Genomic DNA, 22,730 nt, shown 5'->3' on the forward strand with positions numbered 1-22,730 from the left:
CTGGCGCGGGCCCGGAGACCCGGCGGCTCCACGCTCACAGCCGGCGGTTACTAGGGGCGCGGTAACTAGGGACGCTACAGGGGCCGCGAGGGATCAAAAGACTGAAAAGCTTCTCGGGCTGCCTGCGACCCGAGTCCGTCACTCAACTGGAGAATGGGAGTCAGAACTAAATCTGTTTGCTGGATTAGAAGATTGCAGACGGAAAACGGCACCTCTTCCCCTCCGGTCACCTAAACGCAGACTTCTGACACTATCGTAACACACCCGTTTTGTGAAGAAAAGAGCGCATTTTTATTAACTGGAATACCAGGTTGGGAGGGGAGGATGGCGGAGGAGAGCAGCATCTTATTGTGAAGCGACCTCAGAAGAATGTCAAGATTTGTATCCCAATACCAAACATGGCTGCCCCAGAGCAAGAGAAGGGGAAGGATTGACCCGAGCAGGAATCAGCCAATCAGAAGGAGGCTGCTAGTTGACTCTCGCGCGATTTTTTTGACCTGACCAATAAAAAGCCCAGAGTTGGGTGGCGCCTGGCCCGCCCACCAGTGACGATACCCGTACAGAACGTGACGCTCGCTTTGGAGTCGCAGGCCTGTGAGTGGCGGGGACTGAGGGCGCGAGTGTCGGACCGCGCCGTAGACACACCCTCCTTCCACCTCACTCCCGCCACCTTCCCACTCGGCACTGGGGCGGCTCCAGTGCTCCTTCCCTCCAGCGCGTGGCTGCAAGAGGCCGAGTGTGTCACATGCTGCCTCCGCCCTTCCTTGGTGAGACCGAGGTGCCGCCCCTTTCCTCGCCCTATCATTTGGCTTCCTTCCGCCCCTGGCCAAGTCTGCACTATTTCCCCTGTTATGTTAAGGGCCTTTGTCACTCAAAAGTGTGGTTCCGCTTTCTGGCGAGTTCTAAGAAACACCAGGAGGAGCTGTCACACAAAGCAACTTATCTGGGGCCTTCTCCGTGGCGCACTGTTAATCCTCCGCCTGCGGCCAGGGGCGCCGGTTCTAGTCCCAGTTGCCCCTCTTCCAGGCCAGCTCTCTGCTGTGGCCCGGGAAGGCAGTGGAGGATGGCCCAAGTGCGTGGGTCCCTGCAGCCGCATGGGAGACCCGGAAGAGGCTCCTGGCTTCGGATCGGCGCACCTCCGGCCATTGCGGCCATTTGGGGGGTGAACCAACAGATGGAAGACCTTTCTGTCTCTACCTCTCAAATAAATAAAATCTTAAAACAAAGTAACTTATCTGCAGCAAATGAGGAAACCACGAAGAATCATTTCCAAAGCCTGACTCCACAGCAGGTAACTTATTTAGGGGGAAATGAATATTTAAGAGGGGAAGTTTTTATTTACTTTTTAAAAGTTTTTTAAAAATTTATTTGAAAGCCAAAGTTACACAGAGAGGAAGACAGAGACAGATCTTCGTCTGCAGGTTCAATGGCTCAAATGGCCACACTGGCCAGGGCTGCACCACGCCTAAGCCAGCAATCTGGAATGCCATCCCCGTCTCCCAGGTTGTTGTTTTTTAGGATTCATTTATTTATTTGAAAGGCAGTTAGAGGAGGAGAGAGATTGATCTTCCATCTGCTAGTTTACACCCCAAATGGCCACAACCGCCAAGGTAAGAACAAAACCAGGAGCCTCTTCTAGGTCTCCCACGGAGGCCATCTGCTTTCCCAGGTTCATTAGCAGGGAGCTGGAGGGCAAGTGGAGCAGCTGGGACACTAATCCCCATATGGGGTGCTAGCGCCACGGGCAGAGACTTAACCTATGTCACAGTGCCGCCCGTTGTCTTGATACAGGTATATGCAGACAGCTAGAGCTGGCTAACTGGCAATCAAGCTCCCATGTAATTCTGTCTGGTCCTACTTATCAGTCAAAATGCCCCGCTTCCCAGGATGCATCTGCTTCATCCAGGACTAAAGGAGGAGTTCTGTGAAACTGGATACTGAGCTCTCTGTGGAGCTTGTAGATGGCTTCATGACTGGAGACACCACCCTCAATCTCACAAGAGACTTACATAGTGAAGGAATTCTCTCTACTCCACTGTAGACCACAACTGAGGGGCTGCCTGGTGCTGTTTGCCCTCCCCCACCCCTTCTCCTTTCAGGCAATCTTCTGGCCCACTGCTCACTGTTGATAGGTATTTCTGTGTGCTGTGTGGAGCAACTTATGCTCATGAGTGTGCCTTCTTTACCTTTTAAATACTTACCACTGCACACCTTTTATGTGTCAACACTTAGAATGTGTACAAGAACCTGGATGAAATTAACACTTTGCCACATCATTTGTGCCCGATTACCACCAAAGCAGCCTCCCTAGAGGACATCCATACCTCTTGAGAAACTCAGGTTATCTCCTTCAACAGATCCTCTAAGGCGTGGCATAGGGGGTTAAGCTACTGTTTGTGAGGCTGGCATCCCATACTGGAGTGCCTATTTTAATCTCTGTAGCTCTGCTTACTATTCAGCTCTCTGCTAATGTGCCTGGGATAATGGCCCAAGTGCTTGCACTCCCTTCCACCCACATGTAAGACTGGGTTCCTAGCTCCTGACTTCATTTTGGCCCAGCCTTGGCTGTTGTGGCCATTTGGTGAGTGAACCAGTGGACAGATCTTCTCTCTCCCTTCCTCCCTGTTCTCTCTTGTCACTCTGCCTTACAAATAAATACATAAATGTTTTTTAAAAAATCCTGCCAATGCTGTGGTAAAACAGGTAAAACCACCGCCTGCAGTGCTGACATCTCATATGGGTTCCAGTCCATGCCCTGGTTGCTTCACTTCCAATCCAGCTCTCTGCTATGGCCTGAGAAAGTAGTGGAGGATGGCCCAAGTGCTTGGGTCCCTGCACGTGTGTGGGAGACCAGCTGGTTGGCCCAGCTCTGGTGGTTCTGGACATCTGGGAAATGAACCAGTGTTCACTCTGCCTCTGTTTCGCTGTAACTCTGCCTTTCAAATAAACAAAGAAATCACTAAAACACGCAGTTTCCACAAGCAAAATTTCACCATTCCCCAACACCCCAGCAGCCAGTCACACAAGAAAAAGTCTTGTTTCTGCCTCTCTGGGGAAAACTTCACATAGTGACAAAAATAAAAAGCTGAAACAGTCCTCTGCACCATCACCCAAATGCAAGTTACCTCAATCAAAAGCAGGTAGTAAGTGACACACTGGCATCACCAGTTTGTATGTGGCAGAAACAAATGGCCAACATACATTGTGGTGCAGGTTAAGCTGCCACTTGCCAACACCAGCCACCCCTATCAAGAGTGCTGGTTTAAGTCCCAGTTGCTCCACTTCCAATCTAGCTCCCTGGGAATACTCATGGGAAGGCAGCAGAGAACAACTGGGCCCTTGCTATCCTATGGAAAACCAGCCATCTGCAGAGAGCAGATAATGGAAGATCTTTCTCTGACACTCTACCTTTCAGATATTAAGTCTTAAAAAAAGCAAATGACAAACCTAGCTTGCTCCTGTTCTTAAGTGATGACGATGGGAAATGACTGAAGGATCCTATGTGAAATCCTATGGCAGGATTTCCCACAGTGCCTCTCCATCACCAAGAAACTACCAGAAAGGGAGGCCAGCACATGGGAGACCCAGAAGGAGCTCCAAACTCCTGGCTTTCAATCAGCCCAACTCTGGCCATTGTGGCCATTTGAGGAGTGAACCAGTGGATGGAAGATCTCTCTCCCTGACTCTTTCAAATGACACTGTAGTTACTGCATGAAAATGACTCCATTCTTAGAAAAAATAAATCTGAGCACTTAAGTCCACATCTTTCAAATGATTTAAAAGTGAATAGTTAAGTAATGCTTATTTTGAAAATCATGAATTCGCTATTAGTGAACAAGTTGAGTAAAATACTAATTTCACATTTGCTTGTGTGATTTCCTCAGGAAGAAATCTGGGAATATACCAGGTTGAACTGAGCTCCCAAAAACGCAAAAAGCACACCACATACTACTTAACAGTGCGTTATCAATCTCCCATAGCTGGCATTCCACCGCTTTACAACAGCCTGGGTTGGGCCAGGAGCCTGAAACTCATTCCCAGCCCCTCACCTGCCGACTTCCAGGGTGTATAATAGCAAAAGCCAGAATTGGGAGATCTGGGACTCAAACCCAGACACTATGGTACAGAATGGTGTTCCTAACTGGTGTCCGCTATATGAAAACATCCACCCTGATGTATCCAAAGCTTTTATAAAGAGTGCCTGGGCATTGTGGCATAGCAATAAAGCCATTACCTGCCATGCCAGCATTCCATATGGGCACCAGTTTGTGTCATGGCTGCCCCACTTCGAATCCAGGTCCATGGTAATAATCTAGGAAAAGCAGCAAGAGGATCCAGTGTTTGGACCCATGTCACCCACAAAGGAGAGCTGACTGAAGCTCGTGGCTTTGGCCTGCACCCCCCCCCCCCACACCTATTGTAGCCATCTGGGGCAAGAACTAGTACATAGATATTTCTCTGTGTAACCCTTTTCCGCATCAACATAGCTCCGGCCATTGTGGCCACTTGGGGAGTGAACCAGCAGATGGAAGACCTCTCTCTCTGCCTCTCTGTAACTTTGCCTTTTGAATAAATACATAAATATATCTTCTAAAAAAAAAAATCACTAGCTAAAATGTACAGATAAAATGTGAAAGTGACTAAAGCGAGAGAGACTAACTAGGAGATGATTAACTATTCACTGTGAGATCCAATGCTGCTTGGGATCAGAGCACTGGCAATCAAGGTGTTTAAAAAGGAGCTGGCATTATGGTAATAGGCTGAGTGCTGCCTGTAACTCTGGCACCCCATGTGGGCACTGGTGCTCGTTCTGGGTGTTCCATTTCCTATCCAGCTCCCTGCTAATGCTCCTGGGAAAGCAGCGAAGATGGCCCAAGTCTTTGGGCCTCTGCACCCATGTGGAAGACCAGGATGAAGCTCCTGGCTACAGCCTGGCCCAGTCCTGGCAGTTGCAGCCATTTGGGGAGTGAACTAGCAGATGGAATCTCTCTTCCACTCTAAGTCTGCCCATTAAATAAATAAAGTCTCTAAGAAAAAAACCGTTTTAAGAAAACACAAGACATATTCATTAAGAATCCCTTTAGTGTAAGATTTGCTACATATAAGCACATACTCATTTGCAGAAGCACTGCCAATTAACAAAGTAGTGGTTACCCTTAGGGAAAGGGATTAGAAGGAAAAAGAAAAAGGAGGCTTTCATTTGTTTCTATCACTGACTTTTCTAACAGCACTTATATTTTGAAATTTTTTATGCCAAAGGGTATTTTTCAATGAACAGATTGGGCCATTTTTTCTGCTAAAGACTTAAAAGTACCCAGGAGTAAACCATAATAAAACCAACATGTAAAGATGTACTCTTTCTGCCTTTAAGAAATAATAGAATGTTTTAAGGGAATATATTAAGCTGCCTTTTCAAACCAAATATTTAATATTTTAATTAAATTTTTAATACAACTTTAAACAAATGCCAACTGGAAGACCAAGCCCAGTAATTTTTAGAGGAAAATCTTCCAAACAAGGAACACCAAGGAGATCTTCTTCCACTCTGGCCACATTGATGACAGTCAGTGTTACCCAGATTATCGAGTGTTTACCTGGAAAGAGAAAAACTCAGTCTGTAATGATAGAATTTTAAGACTGGTAATGTTTAAGGCATCCAAATTCCCCCCATGTTTACAGGTGAGAAAAAAATTAGTTAAATGTGAACTTATATCATCTTGTTGACTAGCAAACATTAAAAATAAAAACCTTAAAAAAATATGCCTTTTTGACCTGGTAGGGAAACTTGCAACCTGAATATACTTACCACATCATCAATTTTCAGAATGCTCCGGACAGTTTCAGTTGCTAGGGTCAGAGCACTGACTGAAACCAATAGAGGCTGGACCACCAGTTCCTCCAAAATGTTGGAAATACCACCCTGCAAAAGCACAAGTTGCTTTCAGTGATTGTGTGGAAAACGCAAATTAATGCTGGATTCTCCCAATCCTACTCCAAAACAACTTTTATGTATCATTTGTTTTAAAATCACCTTAAAAAATTATGTAGACCCTTTAATACTTAGATCACACCTGAATCTTATTTCTAAACTGAGCCTAGCATGCTCTACATTTCACCCCCATTGTACTATCCTAATCCCTTTTAACCCAGGATTCACTGCTGATGGACATAACATCCATGCCTCCAGTCTTCTCTCCTTTAAAAATCCTTTCATCGGCCGGCGCCATGGCTCACTAAGCTAATCCTCCGCCTGCAGTGCCGGCACACCGGGTTCTAGTCCCGGTTGGGGTGCTGGATTCTGTCCCGATTGCTCCTCTTCCAGTCCAGCTCTCTGCTGTGGCCTGGGAAGGCAGTGGCCCAAGTGCTTGGGCCCTGCACCTGCATGGGAGACCAGGAGGAAGCACCTGGCTCCTGGTTTCCGATCAGCGCAGTGCGATGGCCATGACAGCCACTTTGGGGGTGAACCAACGGAAGGAAGACCTTTCTCTCTTGTCTGTCTCTAACTCTGCCTGTCAAACAAACAAACAAAAAAACTTTCATCATGGGTTCTTGCTTAAAAACCAACTTTGGTGAATCCCAACTACTGGAAGGAAAAGGGGCTCCTCATTCTATCTAGTACGAATTTTTTCACCCTGAAGTTGGCTACCTCACCAACATATAATCCATGCTGCAGGTTGGATCCTGTCACCAAATTGTCCCATCTGAAATTTTCTGATTCCTTATGTGCCAAAATTGTCTCCTACATTAATAAAAAAGGGAACTTTCTATTCTATGTTTACCTTGTATGACTACAACAGCTGATTCTGGTAACAGGAACAATGGTTAATATTTACAGTGTTAATTAGTAATGCATTTAATCCTCACAACAGACCTATGAAAGTAATAGTAATTTTTACAACTGGGGTCAGCACGGTAGTGGTGCCCTTGGCGCCTGCATCCTCTATGGGCACAGATTCAGGTCCTGGCTACTCCTTTTCTGATTCAGCTCTCTGCTTATGGCCTAGGAAAGCAGTGGAAATGTCCCAAGTGCTTGGGCCCCTGCACCCATGTAGGAGACCCGGAAGGCTCAGCTCCAGCTGTCGCAGCCATTTGGGGAGTGAACCAGCAGATGGAAGATCTTTCTCTCTCTCTCTCCCTATCTGTAGCTCTTACCCTCTCAATAAATAAAATCTCAATTTTTTTTTTTTTTTTTTTTTTTTTTTTTACAGCTGAGAAATCAAAACAACATACTAAGTACCAGAGGGATGGGCATTGGTATAGCAGTTACAACACTTGAGATTCCTGAAAACCTATATAGGATTGCTTAAGTTTGAACGCCAGCTCTGTGCTCACTTTCAGCATTCTGTTAATGTGGATCCTGGGAAGTGGTAGGGTCATGCAGTTTGGCTCTTGTCACTGTTGTGGAAGACCCAGATTGAGTTCCTAAAACTAAATTATCCACTCAATAAATGATTACAAAGCTTAGAAAATTTCATATTACTTTTTTCTACAATGACTAAAGATTAAGTGATTACCTTTCGGACATTAATGCCTGTAGTTTTCTCGCCCTGGGCATGCCGGTTTCTTAGTTCTGTTACTGTAGAAATGGGATTCAGGCCAGCATTTTCAGCCAGTGTAGATGGAATGACCTCCATAGCATCTGCAAAAGCACGAACGCAGTAGGATTCCATACCACTCAATGTTCGTGAATATTCAGTCAACCGCAGGGCCAACTCTATTTCTGGAGCACCACCTCCTGCAATAAGAGCTCTGAAATTCACAAATATTTTTAGTTTATTTTGTCCAACAGAAAGCTACTTTTAATAATTTACTAATTATACCTTAAAAAGTCAAAATATAGAAGCTTTAATGTTCAAAATGTTACTTAGTAATGTAACATTCATATTACCTCTTTTTCACTAAACAACGAATAACACACAGAGCATCATGAATGGATCTCTCCGCTTCTTCAATCACCAGTTTGTTAGAACCACGAACAACAATTGTAACTGTTTTCCCAGGGCTTGCACAGCCTGTAATCTTTAGTAAACAAACTAAATTAGGTATCTGAAGTGGAGGAAAAAAAAAAAAAAAAAGCCCTCACCAAATAAAAGCTTCATTATGATATTGTTACCTTGAGCAGTTTGCCAGAGCCATTTAAATTGACCTCCTCTGCTAACTCAGCAGAACCCAGCATATCAGCAGTGAACTGGTCAATATGAGCAACTGGTTTGGTTCCAATTGTCTGGAAAAACAGTACAATCCAAAAATTAAGACATCATGTATTTTACTATTGGGAATTTTATATATAGAGAGAGGTGTTAACATTTTACCTTACAGATGAATTCAATGTCTTCTCTCTCAATATCCTTAATCACCATAATCTTCATTTTGTTCAGGAAATGTAATGCAAGATCACTAAGAGCATCTCTAAAATGCAAATCAGTGATTAAGCTAATGCTAGGTAAAACAAAACAACCCGCATTTTGCTGTTCAACTTCTATTTTACTGTTAAAATGGTCAATATTATTTGTGAACAAAAATATCAGTTGTAAGCTCAAAATTCTTAAAACAATTTCCAATTATACTGGAAATTTCACCGAAATTCTCATATTAAAATATATTCCCCTTTTGCAGGCCTTATGGTGCAGCAAGCTTTGGGTCCTTGCACCCCATATCTGAGTGCCGAGTGTGCATCTTAGCTTATCCACATTTCCAATCCAGCTTCCTGCTAATGCACCTGCAAAGTTGTAGGTGATGGCCCAAACACTTGGGTTTCTGCCAGTCACGTGGGACATCTGGATGGAGCTCCAGGCTCCTGGCTTCAAGTTGGCCCCACCCTGGCCACTGTGGCTGTTTGGGGTGTGAACAGGCTGATGGAACAGATCTCCTTCTATCTCTTCCTCTCTGTAACTCTTTCATATGAATGAATCTTTCTGAATTTTATTTTTAAAAAGTAGTATGACTATAGTCTAGACTCCATAAATTTATACTTTTTGGAAAGATGAGCAATTTGTTCAGTTTACACTTGCTGTAACATTAATTATTGATTAAAAACAAGTCTTCCAAGCCTTCACATGATCTATTAAAGATGAGCATCCAGTCTTTCTGGCCTATTCATCAATAAATGAGAATATGCATACCTTTTAGGAAAAAACAGATTAAGTGAAACTGGATAGTTCATTTTTTCTATTTTTTCCAGAGTAGAAAGGTTTTTATTTAAATTATTTATCCATTTTTTCTTTTTCTTTTTTTTGACAGGCAGAATTAGACAGTGAGAGTGAGAGTGAGAAAGTGAGAGAGTGAGAGTGAGAGTGAGAGTGAGAGTGAGAGTGAGAGTGAGAGAGAGAGAGGTCTTCCTTTCCGTTGGTTCACCCCCGATGGCCACTGTGGCTGGCGCACCGCGCTGATCCGAAGCCAGGAGCCAGGTGCTTATTCCTGGTCTCCCATGTGGGTGCAGGGCCCAAGCACTTGGGCCATCCTCCACTGCCTTCCCATGCCACAGCGGAGAGCTAGACTGGAAGAGGAGCAACAGGGACAGAATCTGGCACCCCAACCGGGACTAGAACCTGGTGTGCCAGTGCCGCAGGCGGAGGATTAGCCTATTGAGCTGTGGCGCCAGCCTCCATTTTTTAAAAAGGCAGACTGACAGAATTTTCCATCTATTGGTTCATTCCCCAAATGGCCGCCAACAGCTAGGAACTCCATTCAAGTCTCCCACATGGATGGCAGGGTCCCAATTAAATCAGCTGCTACCTTTCCAGGAACATTAGCAAGAAGCTGGATGGGAGTGGAACAGCTGGGACTTGAGCTGACTGACCCTGCATTGTGGGACGTGCCACAACACCAGCTTCAATTCTTTAATATTTGGACTACGCAAAGCATTTTCCTCAAAGGAACTTCAAATTTCAAGGCCAGTAATTGTACAGATACCTAAACAAAAGTTTCTTTTAGATTTATTTATTTGTTTGACACCCCAAATGCAGATTCATTCTAGATTTTTAGTGGTTTACCTATAAAAAATTGCTATCAGGGATCCAAAATCAATTATTAAGGCAGGGCTGGCATTGTGGTGCAGCAGGTTAAGTCGCTACCCACGAGTGCCAGTAAGTTCTGGCTGTTCCATTGCCCATCCAACTCCCTGCTAATGTACCCGAGAAAGCAGTGGAGAATGGCCTGAGTACTTGGACCTCTCCCACCCACGTAGGAGAACAAGATGAAGACCCAGGCTTCTGGCTTTGGCCTGGCCCAACCCTGATCATTACAGATAGAAGATTTCTGTCTCTCCTTCTAACTTTGCTTTTCAAATAACATTTTTTTTGTGTGAAGATTTCTTTTTTTCAAGTTAAGAATTACACGGAGGGCGGGGGGCATATCTTCCACCTGCTGGCTTACTCCCCAGATGACCATGACAACATGGGCTAGGCCAAGCCAAAGTCAGGAGCCCTAGTACTTGGGCCATCTTCCTCTGCTTTTCCCAAACTGTTCCCTGGAGCAGAAGTGGAGCAGCCAAGACTTGAACCAGCACAATATATGATGCTGGTGTTGCAGGTGGCCCTTAAGTAATCTTTAAAAAAAGCTATTGCGGCCGGCACTGTGGTGTAGCCAGTAAAGCTGTCCCCTGCAGTGCCGGCATCCCATAAGGGCGCTGGTTTGAGTCTCAGCTGCTCCATATCCTACCCAGCTCTCTGCTATAGCCTGGGAAAGCAGTACAAGATGGCCCAAGTCCTTGGGCCCCTGCACCTGCATGGGAGACCCGGAAGAAGCTCCTGGCTTTGGATCGGCCCAGCTCCGGCCATTGTGGCCAACTGGAGAGTGAACCAGCAGATGGAAGACTTCTCTCTGCCTCTTCTTTTCTCTAACTTCGACTTTCAAATAAATAAATCTTTTAAAAAAATGCTATTAAAGAATGAACAAAGCAAACAGCCTCCTACCTTAGGATGGACTTCTGTATGAGAAGGACATTACATCCTGTTTTCTTAATTTGCTTCACTAAGTTTAAAATATAGGCTCGCTCTTCTCGTAGCACTCGGTCCATCTGGACATAGTCAGAAACGACTATTTGATTATCCATCTGTTTACAAAAGAATTAATAATTTGCATTGGTAAAGAAATTTTAAGTGAAGTTAAGACTCTCAAGCTGTTTCAACTAAATTCACCTAAATCATAGTCAAAAATAGATATGCAAAGAAAAAGGACTGGAAATATGTATTCCAAACTCGAGTGTTTTAACTGTATCAACTGTTGCCTTATTTATATTTTTCATAATAAAAAAAGTAAAATAAATATTCTACTTCTTGAATGTCATCTTTTTCCACATCAAGAAAATTGTATTACAGAAATTTCAGTTCAATCCTCTTAATTTTATTGCTTGTAATAAAAATACTACGCTGAGAAAATAGCGGAAATCTTATCTATATCAAAAGGTAAAACATGAGAGCAAACCTACATAAGGTGACAATCCCCCCTCCCTTTCAGAGAATGCACTCATGACTAAAGGGAAATACCTTACATAAAAAGCAATTGCTTCAGAGCACAGGTATTAAACTAAAGTTCCATTTGTACAATGTAGAACAAGATGCCCAAGGTACTGGATTGGTGAAGGTTTCCATTCTCAGAAAGGTAGAAACAATCTGAAAATTCCACATATAACTTACAATACATTTTTATATCCCTGTTACTTATCTTCAAGTCAGAATTTAATTTCAGTAAATATTCAGTTGAGGCGATATATTTGTTACATGTGTCATCAACAATTTCTATGTCTCTATTTTATTAATCCTTTTTGAGATCTTTGCTTTTTAATTACAGCATTTTCTATTTTCATTTTAATGAACACATGACCCATTAGAGGAACCAATTTCATTTGGAATCTACTTACATCTGTTTTGGGAGCAGATAAGCAAAACTGAATAAGCCCGATCTTAGCCTTTTCAACTCTGGTTATGCCAGTATTTGCCACTTTTTGGGTGAGAACCAATCCTTCCACCAACTCACAGTCATCAATTGTCCCACTCAAAAAAGAAAAGGAGATCATTAAAGAGTAGAAATCTGCAAGTTTAACAGGTTAAAAAAGTGTAAAAATCAGTCCAAAAAATGTGAATCAAATGTAGTTGTGGCCCCATTTCTGAACCTGATTCACTACTGCCCCACCCAAAGATATTATTAACACAGTATCTTGTGATTCCTATACTAATACCAATTTCCTATAAATACAAAACCAAAAGGAGAAAAACAAAGCTATATGATTGTTCTCTAGGTATTTTTTCATTTTAACCTGTTTAAAAGCAGCTTATGCTATCGTATTTTTTATTGAAATTTTATTAGAGATACTTACCCAAGCTTCTTAACTATCTTAATATCTCTAAGATCCACACTAGTAGCTGTGGCTGGGTCAATCACTTTCATCACCGCATTTACACTCATTGGAGAAAGCAGACTTGAATACTGAGACACAACCTACAATTAAAAACAGAAGTTACCTTCACAGTAAAACAAAACAAAGACCAACTAATTCTTCAATTAATGACACAAACAGTAGATGACTCAATCACTGTTTGGGGTACAGTAGAAAGAGGGGGAATAATTCCACACCAACTACTTTTTCTACTCAGGTTATCAGTCACCAGTTGCAAAGAATATGTATGCTCTCCCCTCCACCTTTTTTTTAACTAATGCAGTAGCTGAGACTACCTAAATAACCAAGCATTACAGGAAATAAAAAAAAAAAAGCATCAAATTAATTTTATCTGGAGGTTTCTGATCTACAATGAATGAATGAATGAGTAATCAGGTATCAGAGCTATGCATGCCCACCCATAATACTGGAAGGGCTGATAGAAGCAGCCAATTGCCAATATTATCAACCACTTGCTATAAGCCAGGCAGTTAATTTAGCACTTAGATATTTAACTCATTCAATCTTCAACTGGGAGAAACCAAACAAAAACAAAACGGAAGGATTAAATTATCTGCCAAAGTCCCACAGCTTAAACTCTGGAACCAGTATAAAACACAAATAGTCCAGACTCTGTTACTAGTGCTTGCAACCTTTATGCTATATTATTAGTTCTGGGGATATTTAACACCAAATGCCATTTAAACGATCAAACACAGGCTGGTGCTTGTGGCTCAGCGGGTTAAGCCACCACTTATAACGCTGGCATCCTAAATAGGCATTGATTCAAGTTCTGGCTGCTCCACTTCCAATCCAGATCCCTGCCTATGCACCTGGGAAAAGCAGTGGACGATGGCTCAACTACATGGGCCCCTGTCACCCACATGTGAGAAGCCAACGAGGCTCCTGACTCCTGGCTCTGGCCTGATCCAGCCCCAGTTGAGGCCATGTGGGGAGTGAATCAGTAGACGAAGATATCTCTGCCTTTCATTTATTTGAAAATCTAAATAGATTTTAAACAAACAAGAAATTATTTAATTTAGGCCAGTGTTGTGGCATCAGGTTAGGCTGCTAAGACACTGGCATCCCATATGAGCACTGCTTCGAGTCCTAGCTGCTCCACTTCCAAATCAGCTCTCTAAAGAGCCAGGGAAGGATGGCCTAATTGTTTAGGCCCATGTACCCACATGGGAGACCTGAATAGAGTTCCAGGCTCCTGGCATTGGCCTGGCTCAGCCCTGGCTGTTGCAAATATTTGGGGAGTGAATCAGCGGATGGAAGACCTCTCTCACTCCCTCCATGTAACTCTGCTTTTCCAACAAACAAATCTTAACAAGCAAAAAAACCCACAAAAAATCAGCCAGCTAGCTTCCTATCTGACAAAGAAAATGCAAGTCCAGATTTAATACTGATGACAGAAAAAACCAGGGTGGTGGTGGTGACATACCACATGATGGAAAGTGAAATCAAATTTTTTTAAAAAATTGTATTTATCTGAAAGGCATACAGACAGGCAGATCAGAAGAAATGGAGAGATTTCCTATCCAATCATTGCCTTCTCAAATGCCTGCAATAGCCAAGTCTTGACCAGGCTGAAGCTAGGATCTCCTAAGTACTTGGCAAGGACCTAACTTCTTGTGCCATCACCTGCAGCCCCCTACAGTGCACATAAGCAGAAAGTTGGGATCAGAAGTGCAGATAGGACATTAACTGAGGCACTCTAATATGGGACTGAGTCCCAAGTTGTGTCTTAACTGCTTTATCAGACACCTGCCCCTACATGAAACATTTTATTGTTAATTTTGTTAAAACTTGTTGAAAGTACTTACTATTTCAAATCTCACAAGAAATTTAAAAGTACACAACTTTTTGCTTTTAGTTTCATAACTAAGTAAAGCACCACCGGTTATCAGTTAAGAGATGGACTGTGGATGAGGAAGCTTGCTGTAGGTTTGAATTTTAGTTACACCTCTTAGTAGTGGGTCTTGAATAAGTTTACTCAACTTTTCTAGATCTATTATTTTCCCATCTATAAAATGGGGATAATTATTTATCTGAAACTCTTGAAAACATAAAAAAAAAAATCTCTTTCAATGTTTGGCACATTCAAGCGGCAAAAATAAATTAGGATTTATGGTCCATTTCATCTCATAATCTTACTTAAATCAATTCAGTTATACAAATTAGTCACTCGAGATTTTACATATTGTACAGCAATAAGAATCACAATATAAGAGCAAAGCACCTTAAATTATTATTTGGTAACTATCCCTGAATGCTTGTCTCACCTTTGAATTCAGTGAAGTAGTTGCACTATTTAACAAAGTTTCTCTGTCACTCAGTTCCACAGGTCGAGACATGTCAGTCAAGACTTCAAGACCCTTTTCCAAAGCCTTCTGGAATGACTCAGAAATGATGGTTGGATGAATCCCTGTCATTATAAAAGCACAGTTATTTAATTATAACAGCTATATTACATTTCTGGCACAATCTAAAATCTTTGTACTCATTTAAAATGTCAAAAATTACAAATTAATTCTTAAAAATTTTTGTAGTATTTATTTATTTGAAAGGTAGGACAAAGAGGGAGAAGCAGAAAAAGATCTTCCATCTGCTAGTTCACTCCCTCAATGGCTGCAATAGCCAGGGCTGGGTCAGGCCAAAGTCAAGAGTCACTATCTCCATCCAAGACTCCAACACAGATGTACACCCAAGCACTTAGGCCACCTTCTGCAGCCTTCCAACAAATTTATTAATTGCAAACTAACTGATGTTTTAGTTATAAATATAGTGGCATAAATAAGCTTAACTGCTAATAATGGTTAATAATTTACTTCCACTTAACTTTAAACATCAATTACAAACTCATGTAATAAAAAAAACAAATTTTAACTTTTTTAAAACATCACATATTAAGTAGAATAGTAACTGGAGAGTCACTATTGTGATTCAATATTATTTACCAGAGCAAGTATCCTTTCTTTCTCTTGCAATTCATCTTTCTCATTTATAATCTAAAATTGGTAACAACATCATTTATTTTGGAAAAGCAAAATTCTAATCAGTTCCATTCAAAGCTGCCTGGCAAAAATCAGAAGCAAAAGGAAAAATTTTTTTGAATTTATATTACAGAAAAACCTAAAAACTTCTAGTGAAAAGATTCTGTCTTGAATCAGATCTTAAACATTATATTACTTAAGAATACCTTAGCCTTTCCTAAAGTTTGCTTTTTTTAAAAAAAATTATACCTTTATTCAGTAGTAAAGCATGTTCTACTTACCTTTCTGAAGAAGTTTGGTACAGGAATCTAATAGAGAGCCAGCAATGATGACCACTGATGTGGTGCCATCTCCTGCTTCTATATCTTGGGCCTTAGACAGCTCCACCAGCTACATGAACAAAGGGCATAAATGTGCTCAACGAGTAATGTGAGAATTAAATAATAATTATTTCAAATAATCGTATCAGAGTCACAAACAGACCTTGAAGATTTACTATAATTCCTGACCTCTGACTTCTTGGCCAACTTGAGTTTCACTCAAAAATGAAAACCAATATATTTGTAGGACATATAATTCTTCTTAGAAATTTTCTGTTAAGAGGTGATGCTGGGGCTGGCCCTGTGGCATGGCAGGTTTTTAAAGCCATGGCCTGCAGCACTGGCATCCCATATGGGCACTGGTTTGAGTCCCAGCTGCTCCACTTCCACTCCAGCTCTCTGCTACGGCCAGGGAAAGCAGTAGAAGATGGCCCAAGTCCCTGGGCCCCTGCACCCATGTGGAAGACCTGGAAGAAGCTCCTGGCTCCTGACTGACTCAGCTCCAACCATTGCAGCCATCTAGGGAGTGAATCAGCGGATGGAAGACCTCTCTCTCTCTGCCTTTTTTTTTTTTTTTTTTTTTTGACAGGCAGAGTGGACAGTGAGAGACAGACAGAGAGGAAGGTCTTCCTTTTGCCGTTGGTTCACCCTCCAATGGCCGCCACGGTAGGCGCGCTGCGGCCGGCGCACCGCGCTGATCCGATGGCAGGAGCCAGGTGCTTCTCCTGGTCTCCCATGGGGTGCAGGGCCCAAGGACTTGGGCCACCCTCCACTGCACTCCCTGGCCACAGCAGAGAGCTGGCCTGGAAGAGGGGCAACCGGGACAGGATCGGTGCCCCGACCGGGACTAGAACCCGGTGTGCCGGCACTGCAAGGCGGAGGATTAGCCTAGTGAGCCGCGGCGCCGGCCTCTCTCTGCCTTTTAAATAAATATTAAATAAATAAATAAAATTACTACTATGCCTTTAAAAAAAAAATAAAGATTGGGAACCCAAGAAGTTATTCCAACTGAGCAAACATTACCAGTTTAAGAACTAACTCCATCATTTCAAAGTCATCTCTACATAATGAAAGAGATTTTTTTCAATAGACCTGTTTTTTTTTTTTTTCCTTTCTAAAGATTTATATATTTGAAAGGCAGAGGTACACAAAGAAAGGGAGAGACAGAGATATTCCAGCACCTGGTTCCCTCCCTAGATGGCTACAACAGCCAGGACTGAGCCAGGCTGAAAGCAGCACTTCATCTGGGTTTCCTACATGGGGGATAGGGTCCCAAACACTTGAGCCATCCTCTGCTGCTCTCATCAGGCCATTAGCAAGAAGCTGGATTGAAGTAGAGCAGCCAGGACACAAACTGGCTTCTATATGGAGTATGAAATGCTGGTGTTGCAGGTGGTGGCTGTACCCACTATGCCACAATACTGGGGCCTAGACATGAATTTCTAAGGCGACTGTTTTTACTGATAACGGTGATTTCTTGTCACTGGAATCTTCATGATCTCTGGTTATTTTTAATAAATGTCAGTGCAAGTTTAGACATGACTTACTCTGCATACAATTAAAATTATTTTGTTCTATCAAACATCCAAAAATAATTTGTACTTTAAAAATACTACTTTGGGGGACAGTGTTGGGGCCCAGTAGGTTAAGCTGTCGTTTGCAATGCCAGTTTCAGTCCCAGCTGCTCCACTTCCAATCCTGCTCCCTGTTAATGTTCCTAGAAGACAGCAGAAGATGGCCCAAGTACTTGGGCTCCTGCTACCCCCATGAAAGACCCAAATGAAGTTCCAGGCTTCTGGCCACGCCCTGACCACTGTAGTCATCTGGGAGAATTAACCAGCAGATGGAAGATCTGTCTCTCTGTCCTTCAAAATAAATACATAAATCATTTTATGTACTACTTTGTTTTTATCCTCTCCTTCCTCAACTGTATGGCATGTTCCTATGGATGAAAATAAGGTGATTACATTTTATTATCATCTTGCATTGACTAGGACAAGGCTAAACATACAACATATCCTAAAAACAGCTGTTACACATAAAGAGAAAAAAATCTTCACCATGCTTAAATGATACTATGTCATCAAATAAACAAATCTGCATATCAAACAATACACTTAAAATGATGATACTTACCATTCTGGCTGCTGGATGTAATACTTGCATTTGTTTTAGAATGGTGGCACCATCATTTGTAATTGTCACATCACCTTTTCCATCTTGAATCTGGAAAAAAGGTGATTTTTTTGGGTACAAAATTGTATTTCATTGTGACTCGAAAAGCACTACTGAATTTTAACACTCCACAGTAGAGATTTGTGTAGTGCTTCATTTCAAATTTTCTCCCCTTATGTCATTATAATTAAGAATACGCAGTCAAACTTTACGAAATAACTGGCTTTGATCAGAATATTTTAGAAATGAATCAATCAAGATACACAAACACACTGGAAAAGATACAACACTATCATTTATATCTTCATATTAATAAGAAACACAAATTTCTACCATAGACACCCGAGAAGACTAAACTATATAATATGGTGAATTCTTACAGTTAACACAGTAATTTGTTTCATGGTAGCCTCAAAGAACGGCAATAACATCACTAGGAAGAACAGATCTTATAACATTCAGAAAGAATAATGACCTGTATATTATCCAGACAATCCTTTAAATCGCTTTTTCTTTTCAGTATTAAATAACACTGAATTTGAAATAGGTATATCACTCAACTGTAACGTTATCTGTTTTATGCTAGGAGTTGAAACCCCACAATAGGACACAGAATTATATTTACAAAGAATACTGAATTCAAGTGAAGTCATAACAGTTGGACTTACCATACTTTCCATCAAACTACACAAGAACTACTTTTAGTATGCACTCTCCTTTAAAAGGCATTAAACAAAAACATAATTAATAGGTCCCTATCCATAATCTCTCCTCCTAATTCTGAAAGAAACACTTCAACACTTAATTCTGAAATAGCACATCTTAACCCTCTATCAAGATCTTGCAGCGTAAATAGTAGCATTCACTAATACTGAAAGACTTATCATTTTACCATTTTATCCATTCCTTTTGGCCCAAGACTTGTTCTAATAGCATCAGCAACCGCTATAAACAGAAGAGAAAAAAAAAAGTCAGATCTCCTTTAAAAAGTATTTTTCCTCTAAAACAATCATTTTGTCCTTATTAGGGTATAGTATACAGCAGTTCACTGTACCTACAAAGACAACTCACTAATAATAACCCACTTGAAATAGTAACTCTTCTTCTTTTTTTTTTTTTTTACAGATTTATTTATTTGAAAGGCAGAGTTAGAGAGAAGCAGAGGCAGAGAGAGAGGTTTTCCACCCACTGGTTCACTCCCTAGATGGCTGCAATGGTCAGAGCTGCGCATATCCAAAGCCAGGAGTTTCTTCCAGGTCTCCCATGTGAGTGCAGGGGACCAAGGACTTGGGCCATCATCTACTGCTTTCCCACGCCACAGCAGAGGGCTAGATTGGAAGTGGAGCAGCTGGGACTCAAACCAGTGCCCATATGGGATGCCAGCACTGCAGGTGGTGGCTTTACCCACTACTCCACAGTTCTGGCCCCAGTAACTTATTCTTTACATTCCTGAAGGTTCACCTTTTTTGTTGAAGTTGCTATACATAGTATTTGTGTTCTGCTTATGGCAGAGTACATTGAGAGTTTACCTAATCTTTCTGTAAATATGAAAGTGGTACAATGAGGCCAGCACTGTGGTTCACTAGGCTAATCCTCCACCTGCGGCACCGGCACCCTGGGTTCTAGTCCCGGTTGGGGCGCCGGATTCTGTCCCGGTTGCTCCTCTTCCAGTCCAGCTCTCTGCTGTGGCCCGGGAAAGCAGTGGAGGATGGCCCAAGTGCTTGGGTCTCTGCACCCGCATGGGAGACCAGGAGGAAGTACCTGGCTCCTGGCTTCGGACTGGCGTAGTGCCAGCTGTAGCGGCCATTAGAGGAGTGAACCAACGGAAGGAAGACCTTTCTCTATCTATAATTCTACCTGTCCAAAAAAAAAAAAAAAAGTGGTACAATGTACTGATAAGTTCTGATTGAGGACTGCAGTATTTCCTTCATTCCTTAAAACAGGACAGGCTAGATCTTGTAACATACATTATACATTTTTTTTTGTCTGTCCTCCCACCACTTACAATCTCAGAGAGCAGACTTTGTTCACTAATGTGAATACAGATGGCACCCACTGTCAACATAACAAACCAGTGGTGTGAGCCCTGAAAATGCTGTAGAGCAACACGTCCTCTGAGAAAACCAACAAACAAAACCAAGCAAATGCCAAAACCCTCAAATCATAGCTCTTAAAGAAAACACATTTATTTATCCATATAGTTGAAGGACAGAGTGACAGAGATCTTCCATCTGCTGGGTCACTCCCCAAATAACAGCAGCTAGGAGTGGGCCAGGAGTCAGGAACTCTACCCTGGGATCCATCACATGGGTGGCAGGGGCCCACATACTTGAGCTACCTTCTGCTGCCTTCCCAGGTAGATTAGCAGGGAGCTGGACTGGAAACCAAGTGATCTCTCAAACTGGCATCCCGGTATGAAATCCTGCCATCCCAAATCAGCCCTTCAAATCCTAGCTTCTAGTCACTGTTAGTATAGTCTGAAATATCTTGGGATATACAATCTATTATTCCAAAGTTATGTTCTTAAAATTACAAAAGTTAGGGGCCAGCACTGGGCTAAATCAACACTTTTGAGTTGCCCCGTGGCTAAGACTGCTGCTCGGGATGCTCACATCCCAGTCATAGCGCCTGGGTTTGAGTCCAGGCTGCTTCCAATTCCACCTTCTTGCCAAAACATCCCAGGAGGCAGCGAGTTACAGCGGGAATACCTGGGTCCCGGCCATGCATGTGGGAGACCCAGACTGAGTTTCTGGTTTCCACCTGGCCCACCCTCAGCTGTCTGTGGGCATTTGGGGAGAAAATCAGCAGATAAAAATTGATGTCTTTGGCCGGCGCCGCGGCTCACTAGGCTAATCCTCCGCCTTGCGGCGCCGGCACACCGGGTTCTGGTCCCGGTCGGGGCACCGATCCTGTCCCGGTTGCCCCTCTTCCAGGCCAGCTCTCTGCTGTGGCCAGGGAGTGCAGTGGAGGATGGCCCAAGTCCTTGGGCCCTGCACCCCATGGGAGACCAGGAGAGGCACCTGGCTCCTGCCATCGGATCAGTGCGGTGCGCCGGCCGCAGCGCGCCTACCGCGGCGGCCATTGGAGGGTGAACCAACGGCAAAGGAAGACCTTTCTCTCTCTCTCTCTCTCACTGTCCACTCTGCCTGTCAAAAAAAAAAAAAAAAAAAAATTTGATGTCTTTCTGTCTTGCATATTAAATAAAAAGATGTAAGAGGTTACGTTAATAGATAATTTACACAGCTTTTCCTTCCTATGTAGGTAGGTATCCTTTTCTGTTTCAATTCTCTTACACATTACTGCTTCAACGTTACTCAAGTAAATGTCCAATTTTGTCTCATATACTCTGTTGGTCATTCAGACAGAATTTAAGCTCCAATTATGCCCTCCAGGCAACTATGTGCCAAATCTGACTTCCAGGTATATATTCTTCTAAACTTCAAGTGACTCCTAAATCCACCCACCCATCCCATCATTCTGATTTCTCCAACTCATAAAGCCCAAATTGGAAACCATCATCTTTTATTGATCACTGAGCTGATGAATGCAAATACTTGTAACATGGACTTCATATATAAATAAGTCTTTATACTTTCTCATGAATCCTCACAGCAACCCTACAAGTTAATTATTATCTCACTCTACTGCAGCTTAAGGAGCCAAATGCTTTCCAGAACATCCAGGCCCTTCCAGAGCTGTCCCCAACCTACCCTTCCACACCCTTCTCTCCAGGTATTGTATTCTCCAGCCCAAACGAAACACTACACACTTGTGCAACACCTCTAAACCTTGTCACTTGTCCTTTCAGGATTGCCTATCTCAATTCGACTTCTCTTAATTCTCACAACTCTAAAAAATAAATATTTCCTCTCAATTTTACAGATAAGGAAACTCTAGCTTAAAGGTTAAAAGTCACAAAGCCACGAAGAAACTGAAGCTGTGCAAAGCGGTCTTGATTTCTGCCAGGTTGCCACACTGTTCTACAAAACCCAGAACCTTTCGTGTCTTAAACTTCTTGTATTTGCATGTGCAGAGACGACTAAAAAGCACAGTTTACTTTTTCATAATGATTGCCCAACAAGACGGGTTACGATGGGTTAGGTCAATTCCCCACAATCCGGTACAATGGGCACCCCTTCCCAATTTTGACGCATTTACACAGTTCAGCTCAATGGTTCTGTCGAGGGAAACCCATTTGAGCGTTTTTCTAAGAATTAAAAAAACTGAAACCTAATGTACAAACAACGTTCCACTAGTGGAGTCCAGCTCTTCAATGTCGCATCCCAAGGGACTGCGGAACGCAGGCCTCCGCATTTCAGTGTGAACTGCTTTCGGCTCCAATGTGGTCAACGACTCATAACCCAGGAGGAGGAATTATGGGTGACTAAGATACAAAATGGGGCCGGTCCAAGGGACTCCACACTCGGGAATCATTGGCAGAGAACAGAACGGATTCCCCTCCGCCCCTCCGCCAGCGTCCACAGGGGAACAATAAAGAATCACCTCAAAGAACTGGGAATGGGCCACACTCACGCAAGGTAAAAGTGGAGCGGTCCACCCCTCAGCAGCGCGGGGTCAAGCCCAGGGAGCGTTACCTTTGGCGGCGGAAATGTTGCTGAAGCGAATCTGGGCCGGCTTGTCGCGGTCCTGATAGGCGCCTTTCCCGCGGCCGCCAGCGGCCCCAGCGGGCCCCCCGCTTCGGGGTGCCACGTTCTCAGGCATGGCACACTCGGCTGGGTCTGTGCGAGACCAGGAAGGACGGATGGACGCGGATTCCGAACAGCGGCGGAGTAACGGTACCGGCCACCCGCCTGCACGAACCTTCCAGAAAGCGGCGCCGGCGCCGGCCAGAGACGGGGG

At 43.0% G+C, this 22,730-nt stretch overlaps 1 protein-coding gene across 1 annotated transcript; it reads right to left on the minus strand.

Annotated features, from left to right (window-relative positions):
* Positions 1–5,064: 5,064 nt before the first annotated feature.
* Positions 5,065–22,730, minus strand: CCT4 (chaperonin containing TCP1 subunit 4). Its single transcript, XM_062209508.1, has 14 exons — positions 22,466–22,730; positions 18,763–18,815; positions 17,832–17,921; positions 15,657–15,765; positions 14,665–14,807; positions 12,317–12,438; positions 11,861–11,993; positions 10,914–11,053; positions 8,313–8,409; positions 8,114–8,224; positions 7,889–8,019; positions 7,515–7,749; positions 5,807–5,920; positions 5,065–5,594 (listed from the first exon to the last, which is right to left on the minus strand). Exons 1-14 carry the CDS (start codon positions 22,590–22,592, stop codon positions 5,580–5,582), a joined length of 1,620 nt encoding a protein of 539 aa, XP_062065492.1. The 5' UTR covers positions 22,593–22,730; the 3' UTR covers positions 5,065–5,579.

This window comes from Lepus europaeus, chromosome 13, assembly GCF_033115175.1.
Source record: "Lepus europaeus isolate LE1 chromosome 13, mLepTim1.pri, whole genome shotgun sequence".
Classification (NCBI taxonomy): domain Eukaryota; kingdom Metazoa; phylum Chordata; class Mammalia; order Lagomorpha; family Leporidae; genus Lepus; species Lepus europaeus.